The following is a 21577-nucleotide window of genomic DNA, read 5'->3' as shown; positions in this document are numbered from 1 at the left end:
TCAAACAATTGCTAAACACAACTAGTACTAAAACGAAAGAGAACAAACTAGAAATTATACCGAAACGGAAATGAATAAAAATACATCAAATAAATTATAAATCAACTGTGTTTCTCCTCTATTTATATTATGCACTTTAATTTATATAGGTTAACGCTACAAGCAGTTCAAATGAAAGGACCTTTTTAAAAACAGAAAACATCTTATAACTCGGTCATATCCTTCCTGATACTGGTGAGTTCTATGTGAAACTTTTTCTTTGACCATGACTTCCAACTCGCCAAAGGATATCCAAATCGTCTTTGTACTTTCCGAGCTTAGCTCGAATTGGAATGTTTGCCGGAATGCCCCCAAAATTATGCACAGTCTTTTTGCCTGAAAGCAATTTAGCCGATACAACAACCACTTAACATCAACCTGCCTGGAAAACGATATAGAACAACTATATTTCTGAAAAGGAAAGAAATGTTTTGTTTACATGATAAGTTTGTTTATTTGTATTGCTTAATGTATGTATACACATATCATATTTTCTACTTACTTATAAATATGATGGGTTCCCGAAAGAGAGTTCCAAGGATTGCTAAAAATGATTTGATAATTCTAATAACAATAATAAATACAACAGAAATGGTTGTTTTGTTCATAGTTTTTATTGAAACTTGTAATTTTAAATAATTGTTTTAAGGCTTCGAGATAATGTTTGACATACGTTAAGGCTAAATATGGAAAAATTCATCTTGCTTCTTATTTGGACTTTTGTTGGCATTAAACAATTCCGAATGAATACTAATACCGTTTTTTTTAATTTTTTTTTTTTTGTAATGATACTACATATGAACGTCGCGCCATATTCTTAGGTGTAAGTAAATAGAGATATATGTTTATATATATTATCATCGCAATTAACAAACTTTAACTTTGTGTTGAGCAAACTATCCGTTCTAAGTGTGTGTGTTGGTTGGTTGGTTGGTTGTGATTGGTTTATTTATTTATCATAGTTGAATAACAAGTATTAAAACAAGAAGCATTTAATTTAGGTACAAAAGCATATATATATATGTATATGTGTTTATATAATATATTTATTATGTATGTTAGCATTATTTTATTAATGATAGTTTAGTTTAATGAACATTTTCATAATCTTATTAAGGCCACACAATCAATAACTGACAAGAGTTTCGTACACCGAAACAAGCGCGCAAAGTCGTTAAAACCCCAAAAGAAAAACAGGTCGAAAGAGAGAGAGAGAGGAAGAGAGCTACAAGGATGCGATGATAAGGCAAAAAGAATAAAACATTTTCTTACCTAAACATTTATAAAAAGAAGAAAACACAAAACGAAATACAAATTAGACCGCAACTTAATATGGGCTGATTAGGGTTTACTACCATAAGAACTTAGAATTATTGTTTTAGTGTTTTTTTTTTAGTTATATATATATATATATATAGATATATATATCTCGTACTGCATAAGTATATGCATTTAGTTTAAGTTTAAGCTAAACACACGACAAACTGTGGCGCACGTTGAGAAAGTTTAAGTTTAGTAAAAAGTCGATAGATGCTAAAGGCAACGGTAAATACAAAACTTTAGATACATCCAAATCGCATATGTATTTATATAAATATATATAAACGGATGTGTGTGTGTGTATTAGCCGTATAAATATTTATGTAGAGTTATAGCTTTGTAAAAGAATATAATATGTATATGTATATATTGTACGATCATCGCAAATCCGATCCGCAAATGCGAATTCTACTTTCAGCATGGTACATACCTATATATATATATATATATATACACACACACACACACATACACATATGCATACATGTATGTCTATGTATTTAGTATGTTGGATATATGTATATCATAGTTAATAGCTATTGTTCGTAAAATGGACTAATTTCGGTTCACTTTTTGCATTTTGTTCAGCGGCTTTTGATCGTTCTCTGCTTTTCTGGTTCTCTGCTCTGCCTTATCAACGCCTCAGCCATATTGTGTGCTCCTTCTGCTGCAGCTGCAGCTGCTCCTTCAGCTGTTTCTGTTTTTGTTGCTGTTGGTCCTGTGCTCTGCTCGAGTCGGAATCTCATAAAAATGGATTATTGGTGTTCATAGCTCCGCTGGCCTGTAAAAAATATGAAACATTTTAATGCAAAATCTTAATTGGCAAGAAAAATGTGCAAATGTGCAGCATACAGAATAATGAATTTACGTGTCCATTAATTAGATAGATAGACAGACAGACGAAGACAGGATTTATGATTAACTAAATTGTCTGTCTCGAAGACTATCAGATCTAGAGATTATACATACAGATACAGTGAAGAAGTTTCACTAAATCGATATGCTATATGTAACTTCCTTAAGGAACTAATAGACACGGAACTGATTGCACTGGGTATCACCTAGTCGAGCAATAGCACTTACCGCAAATGGATTATTGAAACAGCTCGATATGCCACCGGCCATAACAGGCGCTGGTTGCATGCTACCAAAGCCGCAACCGTTGGGCAGGCCTTGGGTCAAGGCATAGCCATTGTTATTGAAATTGTAGAAACTTGGGGCCTGTGGCTGCAACAGCTGTTGTGCCACTCCTGCTGCCTGCTGCGGACTGCTGCCGTAGCCATTTGGTATGAGCGTCAACTGGCCATAGAGATTCTGCTGCTGCTGTTGCTGGAGCTGCTGCTGTGCCTGGAATGGATTCACCGCATGGTTGTTGCCGTTGACGAGCAGTGCTTGCTGGCTCTTGAAAGGATTGGCATTGTTATTGTTGTTATGGTTGTGGCTGTTGTTGTTGCTGCTGCTGTTGTTGTTGTTGTGGTTACTTTTGGTGACGGCTGTGGGTGAAGTGTAATTTAGTTGTTTAGTTTGCTTGCAGATGAATTTATGATAGAGTTGAGCGCGTGTGCACTTTTCTTGCGTGATACGAATTTGAGCAGAAAACAAATCAATATGGATTTTATTAAATTATACTTTCAAATTACAACAAATATTCAACATATTTGTGGGTTTTCTTAGGACTTCTTCGTATCATGTTCTTTAAAAAAAAAAGAAAACGCAGCTCGTGCTCATCTCTAATCTGTTGTTTTTCACTCACCAGTGCCAAAGGCGTCCAGAGGCGTGTTGTTGGCATTTGTCGGCGTTGGCGCCTCAGTGGCAGCTGCCTCGCTGGCCTTCAGTTCGCGCAGCTGCTCATCGAGGTCCTTGAGCGCCGCATAGCGGTCCTCGCTGGGTGCACTGCTGCCCACCTTTGCCGTTCGCTTCTGCAGCTGCTGCTGCTGCTGCCCAAGCTGACTGCTCTGCAGCGAAGCACCTGCAACAAACAAGATTAAATAAAACATGTAAAAAAAAAACTTGACTTCGCCTAGAAACAACTTAATCTACAAAATGAACTCACAGGCAAACTAAACAACAAAAAAAAAACTCATTACAACAATTAACAATGGCCAACAAAAAAATAAGCAAATAACAAGCCAGAACGCAAGGCAAAAGGAACTCAACAGGAAAGAAAACTTATAATCGGCCGAATGCCGAAGATGAAATACCCTTGCAGAAAGCAAATAGTTTAAAGTTAACAGGGAACTTTATATTAAATATCATGTAAAACAATTGAAATTGCTTGAGATTTCTTCACAGTAAAAATGTGCGTTGTACGAGAACTGATCTTTCCATCTATTTATCTTTTAGAAAGAACGAATCTAGGCAAAGCCAAAGAGTTTCATCAAACTGAGGCACTACTTAGCATAATAAATAACAGACAGGCAACTAATTCATATTCATTTGGCTGAGCAGAACTAAGACCATACACGACGAGTGACCCGCATATGGGAGTTCAACCGAAACTTGACCATCTGCAGGGGTATATATATATATACACAAAGTGACACAAAACTTACTCCACGTAAAGAATGGATTGTAATAGGCATTTAAAATTAACGAATTCGAGTTGCACACTGAACGCTCTGCCGCAACAGAGGCAGCAGCAGCTGAAGCAGAAGCATCTGTGCTTCTGGTTGTTGTTGCTATTGTTGTTTTTGTTGTGTCTTCTAGCAGGCTGCAATCTTCTGTGGAACTTGAGCTATTTAATAGGTAGGGCAGAAAGGGATTCGTTGCTGTGCTGGTGCTCAACGCCTCAAAGGAGTCTTCATCGCCGCAGGAGCAACCGCATTTGGATGAGTTAAGAGAGCTGGCAGAGCTTTTATAGTTGGACTTCTCTAATGGTTGTTTTAGTTGTTCTATTTGCTGCTGTTGTTCTTGTCGTTGTTGTTGCTGCTGTTGTTGCTGCTGCTGCTGTTGCTGCTGTGGTTCCTTTGACCAGAAATCCTCGGTCCAGAGCGTGGAGTAGGCAGGCATTACTGCATAAGGCTCGTGCTTCTTTTCTGGCTGTGATTTTGCCTCCGTTTGCAGCAGCTCAAATTCACTATCAAAAGGATCAGAATAGTTTGGTGTACTCCAATCGCTCCAATCTGGCAGCGATGCCTGGAAAAAGCTTGTCGCTGGAGCAACTTTTATTTTCGAGTTTCATATTTGGCAGAGAGCAGAAATATGGAGAGAAAGTGAGAAACAAAAAGGAAGACAGAGAGAGATTAACAAAACAAATGTTCATTCCCATTCTCAGGTTTTGGGATGTGCTCAAGCGAAAGATCAACACAAATCTCTTCAAAATACGTGTGGAAACGTTCTATGCAAAGTTGCCAAGCGATATTGAAAGCCAAAAGCAGCCAGCAAAATAAATAGCATGAGCTAGTTGCTGATGAGAGCAGCTGCAGCAGCAGGTGGTGAAAAATCAGTTCTTGTGGAATATGGTTCAATGTGTGTGTGTGCGAAAAGATTATATAGAAACTAAAGATGAAAACCAAATAGAAAGAGCAAAAATTCGGCTTGAGCCGATGCTTAAATACCCTTGCAGATATATCATCCTTAGACCTATATTGTGAGACAATCTGAATAGTTTTAAAATGTGAAAAAACAAAAATGCAACTAGACCAAATTTCAATCGTGTATATAAGAACTATGATATCACTGAAAGTAACGCAAGGGTATATATAAAAATAAAAGTGTGATTTAGTTTAAGGAGCTGTTCAACTTACCACCAGCATTATAAATGGGCGCATGCTCGAAATCCGCAAAGTTCTCCGTTCCGTTGCCATTGAGCAGATGTTGCTGTTGCTGTTGTTGTTGCTGCTGTTGCTGTTGCTGCTGCTGCTGCTGTTGAAGATGCGCCGCTCGGATGGGCTGCACTTTGGCATAGCCATTGGTGGAGCTAACCGAACTGGCCGAGGAGACAGCCGGTGAGCCCGCGGAGCGCGCCGCGGTCGCATCAAATATATTCGCCGTACCAAAGTCGGCAACGAAATCGGTCTCGCCGGCAAATCCATTGCTGGCACAGCTGCTCGTATCCGAGAGAGCACCCGTCGATGTGGAGCCGGCACTGTTGAGGCTAGTCAGTCCCAGGCCAAGATTGAAGGCATCATGATTGCCATTCTGCTGCTGCGGAAGATGATGATGATGATGATGCTGCGGCCGACTGATCGCCGCCGAGGATCCGGTGGATGTGCCTGTCTTCGACAAACCATTGGCAGCGGTGCGCTGAGCGGCGGGCGGTGTCAAATGAATGCTGGCATAACCATTACTCGAGATGCTCGAATTATTATTAGTGTTGTTGCTGTTGCTGTTGCTATTATTATTGTTGTTATTGTTGTTGTGATAACCATTGCTGGACGTCTTCAGATTGAGCGACTTGAGCGGACTGCCTGGCTCCAGATAGTAACGCTTGCGTTCGTACTTATCAATCATCAATTCCCGCTGATCCTGTTGCTGGGCGGCGGCACGTTTGGGATCCCACAAGCCCAGCCACGTCTTGGCGCATAGCTCATTACCATGCGCCTTGAGAAAGTCGAGCTCGTCCTGTGTGAATGTCGCCATCGATATGGATTTCACGCGATGCGGCGGCGTCAATCCTCGTCTACAAAAGAAGAGCGGGAAGGGAAAGTCAATTTATAATCAATTAACCAATTTAAATTTTCATAAATTGAAATTGAGTGACTGTTTCGAGCCTATTGGTTTTTTATTGCTCTATTTTGTTATTTTTATTTTGTTTTTAAAGCTATAAATTAATAACGCTTAGGCACAACAAAACCATTTGGTTTTTTCCTTAACCAAAACTTTCCTTTCTTTTTTTGCTTATTCTGCATTCAAAAGTAATGCAATAATGAATTTTATGGGAGGAAAGCTTTTGCAGGTAAGGTTTTCAAATCACAATAAATTCAAAGACAAAACTAAATAAATGTTCAATGTCGAGACCATTTTATTCATGTTTCAAGCAGATGATTAGTTTTACATATCTTAAAACTGAAGTTGCCATTTAATTCAATGTATTTCGAAAGTCTAGAAAATGTTATTATTAATTACGCAAAGTGTCTGTAATGAAATTTATTAAGTGGAGAAGTTTGAGTGGATTTCCGGTATAGAAAGATGGGTGGAGAAACAAGTGTTACAAATATTTGTGAATGACCCGCTAAATGGGTGCTCAATTTCAGTTAATTGCACAAATTAATTATACCGGCCTTGGGGTTGAGTGTTGCAATTAGAGCAACAGTGGCAGGGGACGACAGCTCGGCAGAAGCCAAAGAAGAAGGAGGCGAATAAGTGGTGGCAGTAATGCAAAGAAGAAACAGCACAACATGAAAAATGAAACCAGCCATAAATGAAACTCACTCAAAGCGAAAACCGGCAAACAGCACAGCACAGCACACAAATTTGCCTCACAGCCGCTTAAAGCTAATTTCAGTTTTTCACGAATTTTCCCAAACGAAATGGGCACAAATAGCAACAGCAACAGCAACAGCAATAACAATATATGTATCTGAGTATGCAAGCATGTATGTATATGCATATGTATATATAATGAAGAAACTGGACGTTTCACATGAACGCTTCAGTGGCTCACCGAGCCAATTCGTTATGGTAAACGAGACGAGACGGTAGGTGGACAGAGAGTGGGCCACAGAGAGAGAGAGAGAGTGGGCCACAGAGAAGGAGAAAGAGAAAGAGAGAGGGGAGCAGCGAAAAGCGAGAGCTTTGATCGCATAGTTCTGGAAATCCCCTCTTCTTCTATCTCTTCTCCTGCGCCACGCCTGTGATTTTTGAACGACAGTAGCTCAAGATTTTTTATATTTGTACATTTGTATATTTGTACATGCATGAATTATCACCCGAAATTCACTTAAAAAGCATGCACGAACAATTCTCATTTCGGTTCTATCCAAAGCTGAACTTTGTCCAAACGAATTTCAATTTGAAAACATAATTCAGGTAAAAAATGAAAATGAAACTAATAATAAAGCACACAACGAACTTCGACTGTTTCCAGATCTGCTTCGGCAGGTTTATTGGAACATTTTTAATCATCTTACAACTATCTGAGGGCATTATCTAGGTACACATTTGCAGCTGTAAATGCGTCATTATCTACAACTACGTATACTTTAGAGAACTGTTATCACGAATGATTTTATTATGGTCACGAAAATGGTGACTTTTCAAACATTATAATCTAAACCTTGATTCATTGTAATCTGTATGTAAAGTTGCACTCCCTCCCTGCGTACGCCCTTGAGTGTATTTTGGACCACTGTCATATCGATCAAAATGCTGAATACAACTCGCATAACTACAATTTCTATTTGCTTACACAGCAAGCAGCAAAACTGTCTTCTTTTTCCATTGAGAGCTGTAACGCTGCTGCTCTCAGCTGTTGTCATTTAGCCTTTGGGGCAATGTCTTGTGACCGGCGCGACTGGATGTTGGGTCTCTAATGCAGTTTACAACTGAATTGCCATTTCTGCCAGAGTGTTTTCCACAAATTGCAGCTGGGAGCAGAGCAGCAGCAGCTGTGGCAACGGGGGAGCAAAAAGAAAAAATGTGATTCAATTAAAAGCAGCACACTTTGTGCTGGGAACAAACTCGATTTTCGCCAGTGTCGTCTAGCTGGGCGCAATTAGTGATGGCCTTAAGTGGATTGTTGGGAAATGCAGAAACGATTCAATAATAATGCTAAAGGCGGGCATTTCCTTCCGCCAGCTGTCAATTGATTTGGCGAAGTGGCGGAAATAATCACGCAAGAGACGAACGAAGACTGTAACTAAACACTGGGTCTGGTACTCATCTGGTGTCCAAGTGGCTGTTAGTTAGGCTGAGGCACGCACACGCAATTCGTTAGCTGCAAGTGCCAAGTGCCACAAATGACTGCCGCAAAATGTGGCCACAGCTATTTTTGTAACCCGAGTGAAAAGTGAAAGTTGTTACCCACCCATCACACACACACACACACACACACACACATGCACAAGCGGTCCAGGTCTAATGTGCCACGCCCACCGTTTACAGCCAAGGCATTTGAATTGCTTTGGGTCGACGACAACGGCAACACCAGCAGCAACTACATCTCAGCCAAAGTCGCTGGATGCAAAGTGAATGCCAAAATTGTTGTATACCCTTGCAGAGAGCATTACAACTTTGTCGTGCTGCACAACATAATGCCTTAAAAAGAGTTCTCCTACTATATATATTATGCATATATATATATATTCTTGTTCAGTTTTTAATGATATATTAATTCTTTTTGCTGCATAAGTTATAAAGTTATTGTGTAATCGAATCGAACGCACAAAATGTGCCTTTTATTATGGTAAAAAATTACCAGCATCGATTATTCTTTTAAATTACATATATATATATAAGCAAATTTTCTGTAAGGGTATACAATTTACGGCATGTCTAAGATATTTATTCTTCCTAGTTTTTTACATGTCGTCACTAATTGAAATGTGCAAAAGGCGTTGCCGCATAAAGTGGTGTGAATTTGTGTGCCAAACCCAGAAGGTAACGTCTGTCAGCATATAAACTATATAAGCTAAATTCAAGATCAACAATATGTGCAAATAGCTGACTCTTCCATTCATAAGGAACATTTCTATTTTTTCTTCCACTGTATGCAAGGTGTAAAGTGAACATTGTAAATTTATTTAACGCCTTCATTTTTATTGATAATTAACTTACAAAGTTGCCAATGCCACATAACAATTACTAAATGCAGCTAATACCCCTTTGATGCCACCAAAAAAAAACAACAAAAAAAGCCACAATTACTTTTTAATCATTTTTTTTTGCAGTTTTTGCTTATGGGAGAACAAAAACATTGTGCAAAGTTCAGTGTTTAATCGTTTCTGTGATCTTTGCAAAGTGCAAAGATTGTTTGTACAAAATACTTAATGCTTAATGGCTTATGCAGAGTAACTCTAAGTTAAATATTTTCGTCTCTAATATTCTTACTTGTTTTTTTAATTTTGCTAATTGAAAGACGAGACGCGGTCGGGTTGTGTTGCGAAACAGTTGAAAGCTAAGGCAAACACACACAGACCTAGAGAGGTACACACACTTAACGTGTGTGTGCACAACCACGCTAATTGAAACACACACACACACACACACAGAGAGAGAGAGAGGAGATAGAGGGGAGAGCAGAGCAGTGCCGAGTCATGGCACAAAAAGTGTGTCATCTGGCAGGGCAATACTCTAAGGCAGAGACCCACTGCAATTGCAACAGCTGTGGTTCAATGCACAGCACAACACAACACAGCACAACACAACACAAAATGCTGCGAAAGCTACAAACTCAATTCACAATACACAGTATACAATCCACATTCACAATCTACAACATCCGAGTGGTATTTTTTTGTTTTTTTCTGGAAAAGCACCGGACGGGTGGGCGAGTGAGTTTAAGAGCAAGCGTCAAACAGCTGTCCGGGTTTTCCAAATCAGCGCCACATCTATCGTGCTAGGCACAAGTGGATACAAAATTAAAACAAATACAAACACATACACGCACACACACACACACACACACACACATATTAAGATAAAGCTTAGTTTAGTTTCATGTACATATGTATTGTATTTCATTTTTAGTTTGTTTTTTTTTTTCGCCACTTCGCCACAAAGTGCAAAACTTGTTTTTGCGCATTTTGCGCACTCAGCGTTAAAAAAAGACACAAACAAAAACAAAACAAGTCGCTGCGTTGCGGCAAATAAAAGTAACAACAAATTGTAGAGAAATATTATGCACAGTCAACAGTCAACAGACACAGATACAACAGATACAGATACAGCGACCGATTCCTATATCTGTATAAAGATACACGCTTAGATATATGTATACATATATATAGATATAGACAGATACATTTTCACTAATGTACGAGAACAATACTCGAAGAAACACAAAAGGAAAGAGGCTTAGTTTTATAGAAGATTAAATACCCTTTTCCAAACTCTCATATATCATACACAAATCAAGTTTAATTCACTTTCAACACTTTCCCAATATCGAAACAAATCTATTTCCGTTGGCAATTATTCATTTGTTGAACTAGTCACATATGTAAAGACTCGGCTTTAGTCAATCTCAACTGAAGCATTCTTACTTGTTAGATTTGTGGCAGCATTTGTTGGTTATGGATTGATGGCATCTACGGGAATGTGTTACAACTTTCGTTAGATATTGTTATGAACCTATACCCGAGAGAGGGTATGCCTGCCAGAGGGGCATGATGTATTTAAGACCTACCACATGACGATTAGCGCAGATGTAGCCAGAGTCAAGAAATTGCGCAAGGGCGAACAGTTTAAATTATGATAAAAAAAAAACTAAAAAACAACGCAACATATAAAAAATAGCAAAAAGTGAGCGCACCTAAATACAACAACAAGTACACAGAAAGAAAAAAACAAAGGGAATGAGGGGAAAATTGGCACTTTTGAACTTTTGCTGCGACTTCGGCTCATCAGCATTAAGCAGAAACATTTAAGAATTTATTTCTGTGCCACAAATAAAACAACAAAAAACCCACAAACAAGAAAAATTCCAATGAGTCATTTAGAGTGGCAGACGGAAGACGTCCGACAGCTGATAAGAAAAATAAAACACAGAGTATACGTAAAAAATGGCAATTAGTCAATTTTCAAACAACGCAATTATGAAGAAACCCTTTAAATTCCCCATTGGCTGGGTTAAGCAAATACTCCACATAGCCTGAAACCATAAAATATATGGTTAAAAAGGGAGTTGCACACTTCCAATTTTGAATACAAGTTCTTGTATACCATACACAGATCAATTTCATATAATTTGATCGATAACTGGTTCCAATTATCACATTTTGATAGGAATCGACTTCCGATGGGAATTATAAACACATTCGTATTCGTATTGAATATACTCGCACATATTACTGGTCAACAGTAAACATTTTGTCTGGGTTCAGGGTATATCCTAGTCGGTACATGGTAACTCCGAGTTGTGTTAGTTATTTATATAAATATATATAGCATTTTAAAGCTTACTTCCAATGAACTTGGTAAATTCCACGAAATCTAATCAGCACAGCAAAAATTTTAAACACTAAACGGGACGCGGAACAGCATTTGATAGTATGTAGAGTATATAGTATGTAGTATATAGAGTTGAATGGTCTATATCATAGACATTTGCCAAACACATATCAGTTGATGACGCCAAGTTCACAGTCCAGCATCAAATCTGTTACAATTTGCGTACCATTCACCAAAAAGTGTGTAGTGTAATCATAATCAGTGCATAATCATTCAACAATTGACATTCGCCATTGACAAAAAATGACCAAAATGTGTCGCTTACACATATCTATCAATTGTTATTCGACACTAAAATACTATCAATTTATTAGCTTTAGCTATAAATAACTGCAAGCTTAAAGTTGACTTAAATGCCACAAAATACTTAAGGTCACAGTAAACAGAAGAAAAACGCAACTAATTGTATTCGATATTTAAACTGGGCACTAAAAGCGGTTGTGTTTACCTTTGAGATTGAAGGCTGTTTAAATATGTACAAGTATTTCATTGACTTTAACAACTTACTGCTGAGTTGTTCAGTTGACAAACTGAATGGTTGCTTCACAGTTATGGGATTTATATATATATATGTGGATAAATAAATTGACTGGTTTATATACGTCGTTGTCGCCTGTGGCAAGCACCGAGCTTAACTGGGGAAACGGACGAAAATGCGTTGCACTTATTCATATTGCAATGGCAAACATTTGCGCGATAAGTGGATGTCAAGGGGCGTCTCATCTATATATATATATATATTAGTATTTAAATATTTATATAATTATATATATATATAGTTGAGTTTGGCATCAATTTGCGGAATTGACAGTTATTCGCGGAAGTCCATTTAATACGCAAATTGCCAATGCGATTGCCCTGAAGATAGGTCCGGGCGTAACGCCCTTTTCAGCGGTCATTCAATATTCAATTTGAAAAGCAGTTGACTATACAAAGAAATTTATATAAATCGTTTATGATTAATTGGCAAACAAAGAACCGGTCAAAATCGAAAATGCTTATCAGCAGAATTTGGTCAAAAATATATACATAAATAGGTGGAATTGATTTTATTAAATAACCTTTCTTCGTAGAAAAAAAAAACACACAAAACATAAATAATGATAAGAAATAATACGTGTTATTTTTGGAAGGTATTTTGTGGAACTAAGGAATTTTCATTCTGTAAACATAAAGGAAAAGCATGCATCTAGGTACATACTTATTTTTCTGAGTGTGTAGCCGCCAGACAGCATACATGAAAGACAAACAAAGGCGCTGAGGAAAACACTAACAAAAATCAACATTCAAAGATGAAAACCTCAAACAGCTGCTGCTGCTGCTGCTGCGTTGATTGCCACTGTTTCTGGCTGTCTCCCCGGGATTGATGAATTGATGTGGCCTCCAAAGAAATAAAAACATTGTAAAGTTGAAGTTCAATAACATGCGGAAAGCTGTACGGGCTGAGCGAGTGAATCATTAGTCTCTCTCTCTCGCCTCCAGTCGAGACTCAATTTTCCAGAAAGTGTCACAAATAGCATTGTTGTAATTTGTATGACTATTAAACGGCAGCCACAGCAAAAACCCGGCACGGGGGAGCAGACGAGGAGCGGGGAGAACATCTCATCGCAGGGCTAAAAATATCAACGAGTTTCAGTTTCAACCGCAGTCAAGTGCCTAACAAGGCAAACGAGGAACCCTGACGAATAATGATGAACAAGCATGAAGAGCTTTGAAAAGCTTTGGAACTGTGCGATCCCAAGTGCGATATGTGTGATATATGTGTCATAAGTATGTAAATAAACACTCGTGTGTATATGCCACATGCACTTGTATTTAATGTGTGTAATAGTTGGTGTGATTGCTATGTAAATCGTCAACACAAATTACGTCTAACTTTGGATTGGCATCTATTTTGTTGCTTATACCCTGTAAACACTCAAATTGTGCAGTGTAATCAACTTTACAGAATATTTCTTATTAAAATTTAGTTAAGTCGCGTGATTTTGTATGGATATACCCTGTAGATTTACGAACAACAAGGTATGTTCAACTAATCAAATATTTTCAGCTGTAAAAACTGGGTAAGTATATGAGAATTATAGCTAGCTGGCGCGATTTAGTTGTCGTAAAAACACCCTATCAACTTGAAACATAAAAAGTTTGCTGATGGAGCTGAGTCTTTGTTTGCTATGAGTTTAAAACAGGGCATCTTTTAGCTGTGCATCACCGACTTGTTACAACGACGGCCTCGACTATACTCTAGCGATTCGTAGAAAGTGCGGCTTTGCTTTGTCTATGTGTATGAGCCATAGAGAGCATCCCACGGACTTTTGACTCTTTCTGCAGTGGCTGGCAGGCATTTGGCTTATATAACCGCTTGTGGCACGTAACTGGCCTGCATTAAAATGGCAATGGAAAATGGAACAGTACGTGTACAGTACGGCAAGTTGCACACAGATACTCAACAAACCGCACAGACAACACACAGCGGCCACAGATGCAAAACGCTAACAAGTCAATTACATTTCAGGGCCTACTCGCAAGGTAAACAAAATCCGAGCACCGGAAATATTCGCTACACTTCAAAGACAAATACCAAGTTCGAAAGCAAAACAGTTTGATTGATTGATAAACATAAACAGCACAACATAAGCCCTTACAAATGATGATATATGATGCATATATACACTTAACACTTTTAACTGCTGTTTAGTCTAAGATGTTCGCCAGAAATCGCTGATCCACTCGCCAGACTCTCGGCTTTCAGAGTGCCACATTTTTGGGTGCTTCGTTTTTCAGCAGATACAGCACTTTTCAGACGCAACTGGAAATGTTCTAAACTCATTTTATATGCACTGTTGCCAATTAAAAGTTAGCATTTAGTCTACTGGCAAAAGTTTAGTAAAAAAAAATGTTGGTTTCTTTTAAAAGTGTTTTGCTTGCTTGGGCTTTAACTAGTTGGCAAAGTGCAGATTTTAAATAGCGCCAGCTGTGTATCGAGAAGGGAGCAAAGCCTGCTGCCAATTAGACAACGCTAACTGGCCAGAGGAAATCCCACGCGGCTGTCGGCCCTGTCGGGCACATCAATATCAATGTCCGCCATCTGCACAGTTTGGGTGTGTGTGTGTGAGAGAGAAAGAGAGAGAGAGAGGCGTAGGGGGAGGGGCAAGAGAATGGTGGGCAATTTTGGCGCAGAGGCGTGCGTTGCCGTTGTCATTGCCGACATCGTTGAAGGCCCTCTGTCAATGTTTGTCGCACAAAATAAATTAAACTTGGCACTGGCTGGAGTATGAGGTTGAAGATGAGGAACTGGATGAAAAGTGGGCGGAATTGGTGCTACTGGGCTTGTGGCCTGTGCTGTGGATGGATGCTCTTTAGTAGTGAGTGGCGGCCCACTGACTCGACTGTGACTCAATGAATATTTTAATAATGCGCTCGCCGCCCTGCAAATTGCTGAAAGAGCCTTGAGCTCCGTTTGTTGCCGACATCACAAATGCCCTGCAAATTGTGGGTGGTTGGTGGGGGGAATGCGGGTAAATAGAAATGCGAGCTTTGAATTTGCGTGGGCCACGCAGCACTTGAAAAGCATATTTGGCTTATGGCTGTGCCATTTTAAAAACCAAAGTTGGCCCTTGCCGAAGCACAGATATGTCTCTAAATTCTGCTTAGCTAAGACTGTTTCAAGTAGTTTGCATGTATATTATTATTTAGTTTTTTTTTTCAAATTAAAAAATAAAGTTCATTAAAGTTTGTTTAAATTGCGTTGCATTTCGAATTGAGAAAAAAATGTTTCTCCAAATTATAAAATATTTGTGAAAAGTGTAAATAAATTAGATAATTGTGGAATGGTTGATTAAGATCAAACGTTTCGCTTTAAATTTATGTGCAACAATAAAAATGATTTCTGCTTTTCAGGGCATATATTATTTAGAGTGTACTCTTGCCACTTCCCCACACATTGGCCAAAATGATGTTGCCACCCACTCGCGGCCTAATTGCGCACACACAAGACTAACAGAGCCAATATGTATGCATCTGTGAATAAATATATGTATCTTTTTTCGACGCAACGCAATAAATCTGTATGGCGTAGGCGCCACTAACCGATCCTGTTGCGGGCTGATTGCCAGCTCCATGGGGAGTCAGCTCTTGTAAGCGCAGAAAATCACCCACCCACACACACACGCACACAAATATATATAGATATATTTATGTGCGCATTCCAGGGATCAATTTGAATTGGAAGTCCGCATGCGTTGTCCAGCTGTGGAACGGCGCCTGCCACCCGCCCACTGCATGCATGTGTTTATAAGTAGCTGCAATTTGGATTGCCAGATCGCCTGCTAATCTGTGCAAAAAATATGCGCATATTTCCGTACTCTGAAATTATTGCAAAGTATTGAGCAGTTTTGTGCCATAAGTATATACATATAATATATATTTATATATATATATATATATGTATATTCCATTATTTATAGAATATATGTGTAAATCTCAATTTCAAGGCAAGCGCGCACAAAAACAAAACAAACCCGATGAGAAAACGAATGAAATGAATAAAACAAACGGTGATTACAACAGCGACACCTTCTTTTTGTGCATTTTGCCCCAATACCAAAGTCGAGAATCGACAACAACAACAAAAAAAAAACTGCGCAATAATTGCCAATCTCACAAAGAGAGGGCGAGAGAGAGAGAGCAGCAGGTAACAGTGGGTTAGAAGGGGATAAGAAGTGAAAAGTTTGAGGTTTGTTATTTTTTCTTGCTAAATTCTACTCGTTATGCGATTCACATTTGCCAAATGTTAATGAAACGCTAGCTTCTCTATTCAAGTTGATCACACATTTGTAAATGTATGCATGTATGAGGATTTATGCATATGTGTGTGTAAACAGGTAAGTGAATTATCGGCCAGACTGGATTCTGACAATAAGAGCCTGACAAATGCGGAAAACAGAAACAAAACGAGCAGTGACGAAGTGTTGTATATTTGTGTAAAAATAGCTGAGAATTGTGCGCACACATTGACTTACATACACATGTGTCTATATATATATATATATTTTAGAAGAGATGTATATATATATAGCTATAATAAATATATTTGTGACTCTGAGTGCGCTTCGAATTCCACACATATAAATACATAACTTTGTTGGTATCTAGACTAGAGATGAAACACAAATGAAACTACGAATTGTAAGCACGATACATATAACATATGATCACCTCTCACGACTATCTGAAACCTCAACTTAATTAATTGATTTAAGAAGTGTATCTTTCTTATTTCATTTCTTTATAATGAACATTTCTGATCACTCCTCAAACGTTTCTATTGATTTCCCATATTCTGAAGAAAAAACTATTTGTATCTGGAGAGATCAGTCGGAATTGATCACTCAGCAAAAGTGAATTTAAAGTCGCATTAAGATCCAATTTCGAATTTGTAAAACGCTTATAAAATGTTTCTTAGAAGTATATAAGAACATTTTAGCCATCCCAAGAAGGAACAGAGTATGTTAAGTTCGTGACACGAAAGAGCGCATAAAACTAGTCCATCTCTAATAGACAAATGTATACAAGTATTTAATTGCCATTCCGCGTCGCGTTTTCGTTTATTGTTATTTTTTTTTATATGTGTTTTTGTTGGTTTCTTTTTACTTTGCTGTTTGTTGTTTTGGTTTTTGTGTTTTTAGTCGCGGCGAAAGAAAGAAAAGCCAAAAAGGGCCCACACAGCTGACAGCGCTTGGTGAAAGTCTGCCCCTTACAGATCGCCCCCCAATCCTCTCCTCACCCGCTCATACGGCCTCTTAAGCCATACAGCTGGGACGTGTTTATGTTGTTTCATAATCGAAAAGTTTACATATCTACAATTTGACCACTAGAAGACGTGCAGCTGATTATCGTGCTGACATACGTATATATAGATATATATATTTGTATATGTATATACATAAGCATATGTTTGAATGATTGTTGCATGTGTGTATAGGTAGATGTAAATGTACGTTGGCGGTTAAATGTCTACGTAACAGAATCGTGCTTCTGCTAACTAACAGATGCAGTTGCAGAATGGTTGTTTAGCTTCTCGTGGGAAATATCATGTAATTACTTTTTATGTATGATAGGCATTAAACGACGACTTCAAGCGGAATTAAGACTTATAATCGGATTTTATCTTCAAATGTACTTAAAATAAACTTGCGAAATTACAACAACTTTTTGGGTATTTTACTATTATTAGGAATATTAATTGTGAAGAGGAAACATGTTTTTTTTTTTTAATAATAATTAGCCTTAAATAATTATTATATTTCATCACAAAAATGTGTGTTTGTACATCGACTTCTTTGCGCCACTGTATGCTGTTTGTCAGCTGGTCGACTGCAGACTTGTGGCCTGAAGACTTGTGGTGGGCAAATGCCGTTACTGTTGCTGGCAGAGCAGATGACGCACCTGAGAAAGTAGACCAGTTGCGACAAACGACTGCCAGCGGAGGTCAGTGCAAGAGATAGAGATACAGATACGAGATACAAGATACATGATACGATTGTTTGACAGACAGACTGACAAACAGACAGTCTGCTGTTGGTTGTCGTTTGTCTGTCATTCTGCACTTATTATTGTGAGAGTGCATGAGTGTGTGTGTGTGTGTGTGTACATATGCTGTTAAGGTGCCTTATCTAATCAACAAGTTTCTTGGCTGCCCACCAGATGGCGCGACTGCTGTGCGATTGAGGTGCAACAATTTGTCTGCAATTGCCATTGCCACAGCAACAACAGCAGCAACAACTACAACGAGAACATCAACAACAGCGACAGCAACTGTCCCAAAAATACTTCAGTTTGCGGCGAAAAAAAAAGAGAAGCGGTTTGACAGGTTTTACGCCTTTATAGCCAGGCTGACGGGCCGGCCGGTATGCAGCAGCTAAGCTGTTCCTCCGAGAGAGGCAGAGAGTATGGGCGGAAGGGAGTGGTTTGCTTGGTTGGGAGTTTTGGGAGGGGCAGGAAACATTGTAGCATTGAACATGCACAACAATTTCGTTTTGGACTTTGACTTGTTTGTTTGACTTTTCTGGATACACAGCAACAAAAAAAATACTAGCATAAATTAAAACTAATGAATGGTAGATATTTCGTGAAAGAATAAATAAAAAACGTACTTGAATTAATTACTTTGTACCGTGTTTAAAAATACCAGCTCGAATTTTCCTAAACGGAATTTTCTTTGTAACTTTTTTTATTGTACTTCAGACAATATAAGTACAAATAGAATGGTATTTTTCTGCTTTTTTTTTTGCTGTGTAGTGCAATTTAAGTGGAGTTCGTCGTTGTGTCTGATGTTGGCTGTTGGTTGTTGCCTGTTGTTGTCATGCCAAAAGGGCCTCGCTGAGGCATTTATGCGGCTTTACATTTGCATAGTCGTAATACTTATTTATTTCGGCCAGCTGCTGGCAGGCAACTGGCGACTGGCGAATGAGTCATGCAACTATGTGCAGCATTGCAGCAGGGGAGCATTGGCCCAATGCTGCTGCATTCAATAAAATTTACATATGCTGTTTGCTTGCATGCAAAAAAAAAACAACTAGAAATGAATAAAAAAAAAGCGTAGAATGCCAAAGCAGAGTGCCAGAAAACTTTGGTCATATGCAAAAACAAACAAACCAAACAGAAGAAAAAAAATTGGTAATTTATGTTATCGTTGATCGATAGGCAATGAGAGCGCCCGCATGTTGACCAATTGAATCAAATGTTAACAAGCTGGCAACGTTCACACAGCGACAGAATCTAGGGCGCAATGTTTGTGTTGTTTGTGTGTGTGAAATGTGCATCACAGCTGTGGCCCTGTTGGCGGAAGCATGCAGATTGAAAGTAATCAAATAAACGTAACGAGGTGGAGACACAGAGAGAGAGAGAGAGAGAGAGATAGAGAGGGATAGAACGGGGCGTGAGAGCGGAAGTGCGTAAATCAAGTGGAAAACAAACGAGAAGCGAAAACAAGCTCACACTCACACACACAGAAAGGTGGCAACTCCACGGGGCAGACAAGGAGATGACCTCAATTTGCATTTAATCGCACAAAGTGTTCCATTCAGCGCATAAATCGCAGCCAATTTGGCAATTATTTGCCATTTATTGCCAAGGACAACAACAACAACTACAAAAGACGTCTTCTTCAATTTTGAATTGCTTTGCATGCCTTCCATGCCTGTCCAAAATAGAAACGACAAAATAATTTCGATTTCGATTTCGAGCCCAAAAGTGACGGCCACCAATTGAAAGTTTGACTGCGATTTGCATTTCCAAATTGGTGTTTCTCAACACATCAAATCGGAGAAATGAAATCGCTTTCGCTTTCGCTGCACGCCCGCATGCTACCCCTCTCCCCACCCCTACCCAACGGTTCCCCTGACAGGTCTTAATCGTTGGTGAGGTTTGGGGTCGGTCAATGCTTTCGAACTCAAATTATCGGACAATCAACTGCGCTCAAAGATTGCAGCTTGCTTATCGTTGGGTGCAGTCCACATGGAAACATTCGTTTCCATCATTAAGTGATATTAGCGAGCAGAGGTTCAATTAAAAAGCAGAATTGCAAGAGCAGCTACCTCAAACTTAATCATACACTCTGCAGAGTGTAGCGAGTGAGTGGCAACTAGTGAGCAATAGCGAGTATAGCAACGAGTGATCAGTGCCTAGTGAGTAGCAGCGAGTAGCAACGTGAAAGTAAAGTGAATAACACACCGAATAGGCAGGTTATAAACTAAGAATGTTCTTATTTTAGTCATTGCAGCTTTAGCGAGTAACAAGGAAACGTTGTTTAATTCATTTAAGCAAGAGACAAGAGAAACAGCTAGTAACGTGTAGCTGATCACCTGAGAGCAGCTCATACTCATTTCAGTGAGAAGAGTGTAACGATTAGCGCAAAGAAGTAACGAGTAGAAGATTCGACCTGTTACTCGTCTCTAGCTTTAGACGTGCTAATCGCACTTAAATTGAAAAAGTAACGTGTAGCGATTAGATTGTCTCCAGGTATTTCAAGCTGAGTCGAGCAACGAGCAGCGAGCAGCGATTGCTGACTCAAGGAGCCGTTACAACAAAAGAGGGTTATTTATGAAGCTGGTAGCTTATAGTGAATAATGAAAATTAGGCAGTTACAGTTACTTACAGTACGCCCGAACAGCGTGTGCAGACGAACGAGCCGATCGTCATGTTGACGTAGGTGGGCCCCTTTTGGTTGCAATCGAAGCATTGCCGATTGCCTGCCCCGCTGTTCACCAGTTCCCGCAGTGCCAGCAGGTATTTGTCATCCTGTTTTTTGCGCACGGCCATATTGTTGTAGTTGTTGCTGTTTCGATTGTTGTTGTTGCTGTTGTTGTTTGCTTTGTTTCCTGCTTCCGGCTGCGTGACTGAGTCTGAGTCGGAGCTGGTCTCACTGTCCCGCCGGCACCCGTTGCAGTCGTCCTCCAGCCACTCCGTGTCCGGCGATTGATGATAGATGTCAGCGGCGTGGGGGGCAGTGCTGCTGCTGCTGCTGCTGTAAACGTATGCGAACTGAATTTTGCCTGCTTTTCTACACACACACACACCAACACAAACCGAATAATATAATAACAGTTATGCGTGTGTTTGTTTGTTTGTTTTTTTACGCAACGCTTGACCTTTCTTCAGCTGAGCGAAAATGACTTCAAAACAAATGCTGCCGCTGCTGCTGCCGACGCCGATGCTGCCCTTTATGTATGTGTGTGCGTGCTTGTGTGTGTGTGAGTAAGTAATAATTTAGACAGCAGACATATTTTTTTTGCTCGATTATTATTGTTTACGTTTTTACACACTGCACTCTTTTCTATTCTATTCTTCTGGTTTTCGTTTGCCTTTTTTACATTAATTGAATTTTATTTACTGCTGCTGCGCTCAATTTGCCCACAAACACTGAGAATCAATCACACACGCTGCGCCTCTCGTCTTGGTTTCGCTTATTTGCTGGCTGTTATTAACAGAATTAAGCACACAACGAAAAAATTCTCTTTCAATAACAAACTGTAGCAAGAGACGCCCGTCCGAACAACAACCGAACGTCGCAAACTTGAAAATGGAACTGACTACCAGCGCTGTGTGACCG

At 39.2% G+C, this 21577-nt stretch overlaps 1 protein-coding gene across 1 annotated transcript; it reads right to left on the bottom strand.

Moving 5' to 3' along the window:
* Positions 1 to 649: 649 nt before the first annotated feature.
* Positions 650 to 21185, bottom strand: LOC6562324 (arf-GAP domain and FG repeat-containing protein 1). Its single transcript, XM_032735897.2, has 5 exons — positions 20624 to 21185; positions 5106 to 5980; positions 3109 to 3328; positions 2443 to 2800; positions 650 to 2140 (listed from the first exon to the last, which is right to left on the bottom strand). Exons 1-5 carry the CDS (start codon positions 20785 to 20787, stop codon positions 2102 to 2104), a joined length of 1656 nt encoding a protein of 551 aa, XP_032591788.1. The 5' UTR covers positions 20788 to 21185; the 3' UTR covers positions 650 to 2101.
* Between the last annotated feature and the right edge of the window lie 392 nt (positions 21186 to 21577).

The sequence above is a fragment of the Drosophila grimshawi genome, unplaced genomic scaffold, assembly GCF_018153295.1.
Source record: "Drosophila grimshawi isolate 15287-2541.00 unplaced genomic scaffold, ASM1815329v1 contig_1377, whole genome shotgun sequence".
NCBI lineage: Eukaryota > Metazoa > Arthropoda > Insecta > Diptera > Drosophilidae > Drosophila > Drosophila grimshawi.
This window is presented reverse-complemented; position numbering and strand designations above follow the sequence as displayed.

Excerpts from the sequence above, each read along its gene's own strand:
- LOC6562324 (XM_032735897.2), bottom strand. The coding sequence starts at position 20,787 with ATGGCCGTGCGCAAAAAACAGGATGACAAATACCTGCTGGCACTGCGG. Across the intron at positions 3,329-5,105 it reads GCCCATTTATAATGCTGGTG|GTGCTTCGCTGCAGAGCAGT; the intron begins GTAAGTTGAACA and ends TGTTTGTTGCAG. Across the intron at positions 2,141-2,442 it reads GTTTCAATAATCCATTTGCG|GCCAGCGGAGCTATGAACAC; the intron begins GTAAGTGCTATT and ends TATTTTTTACAG.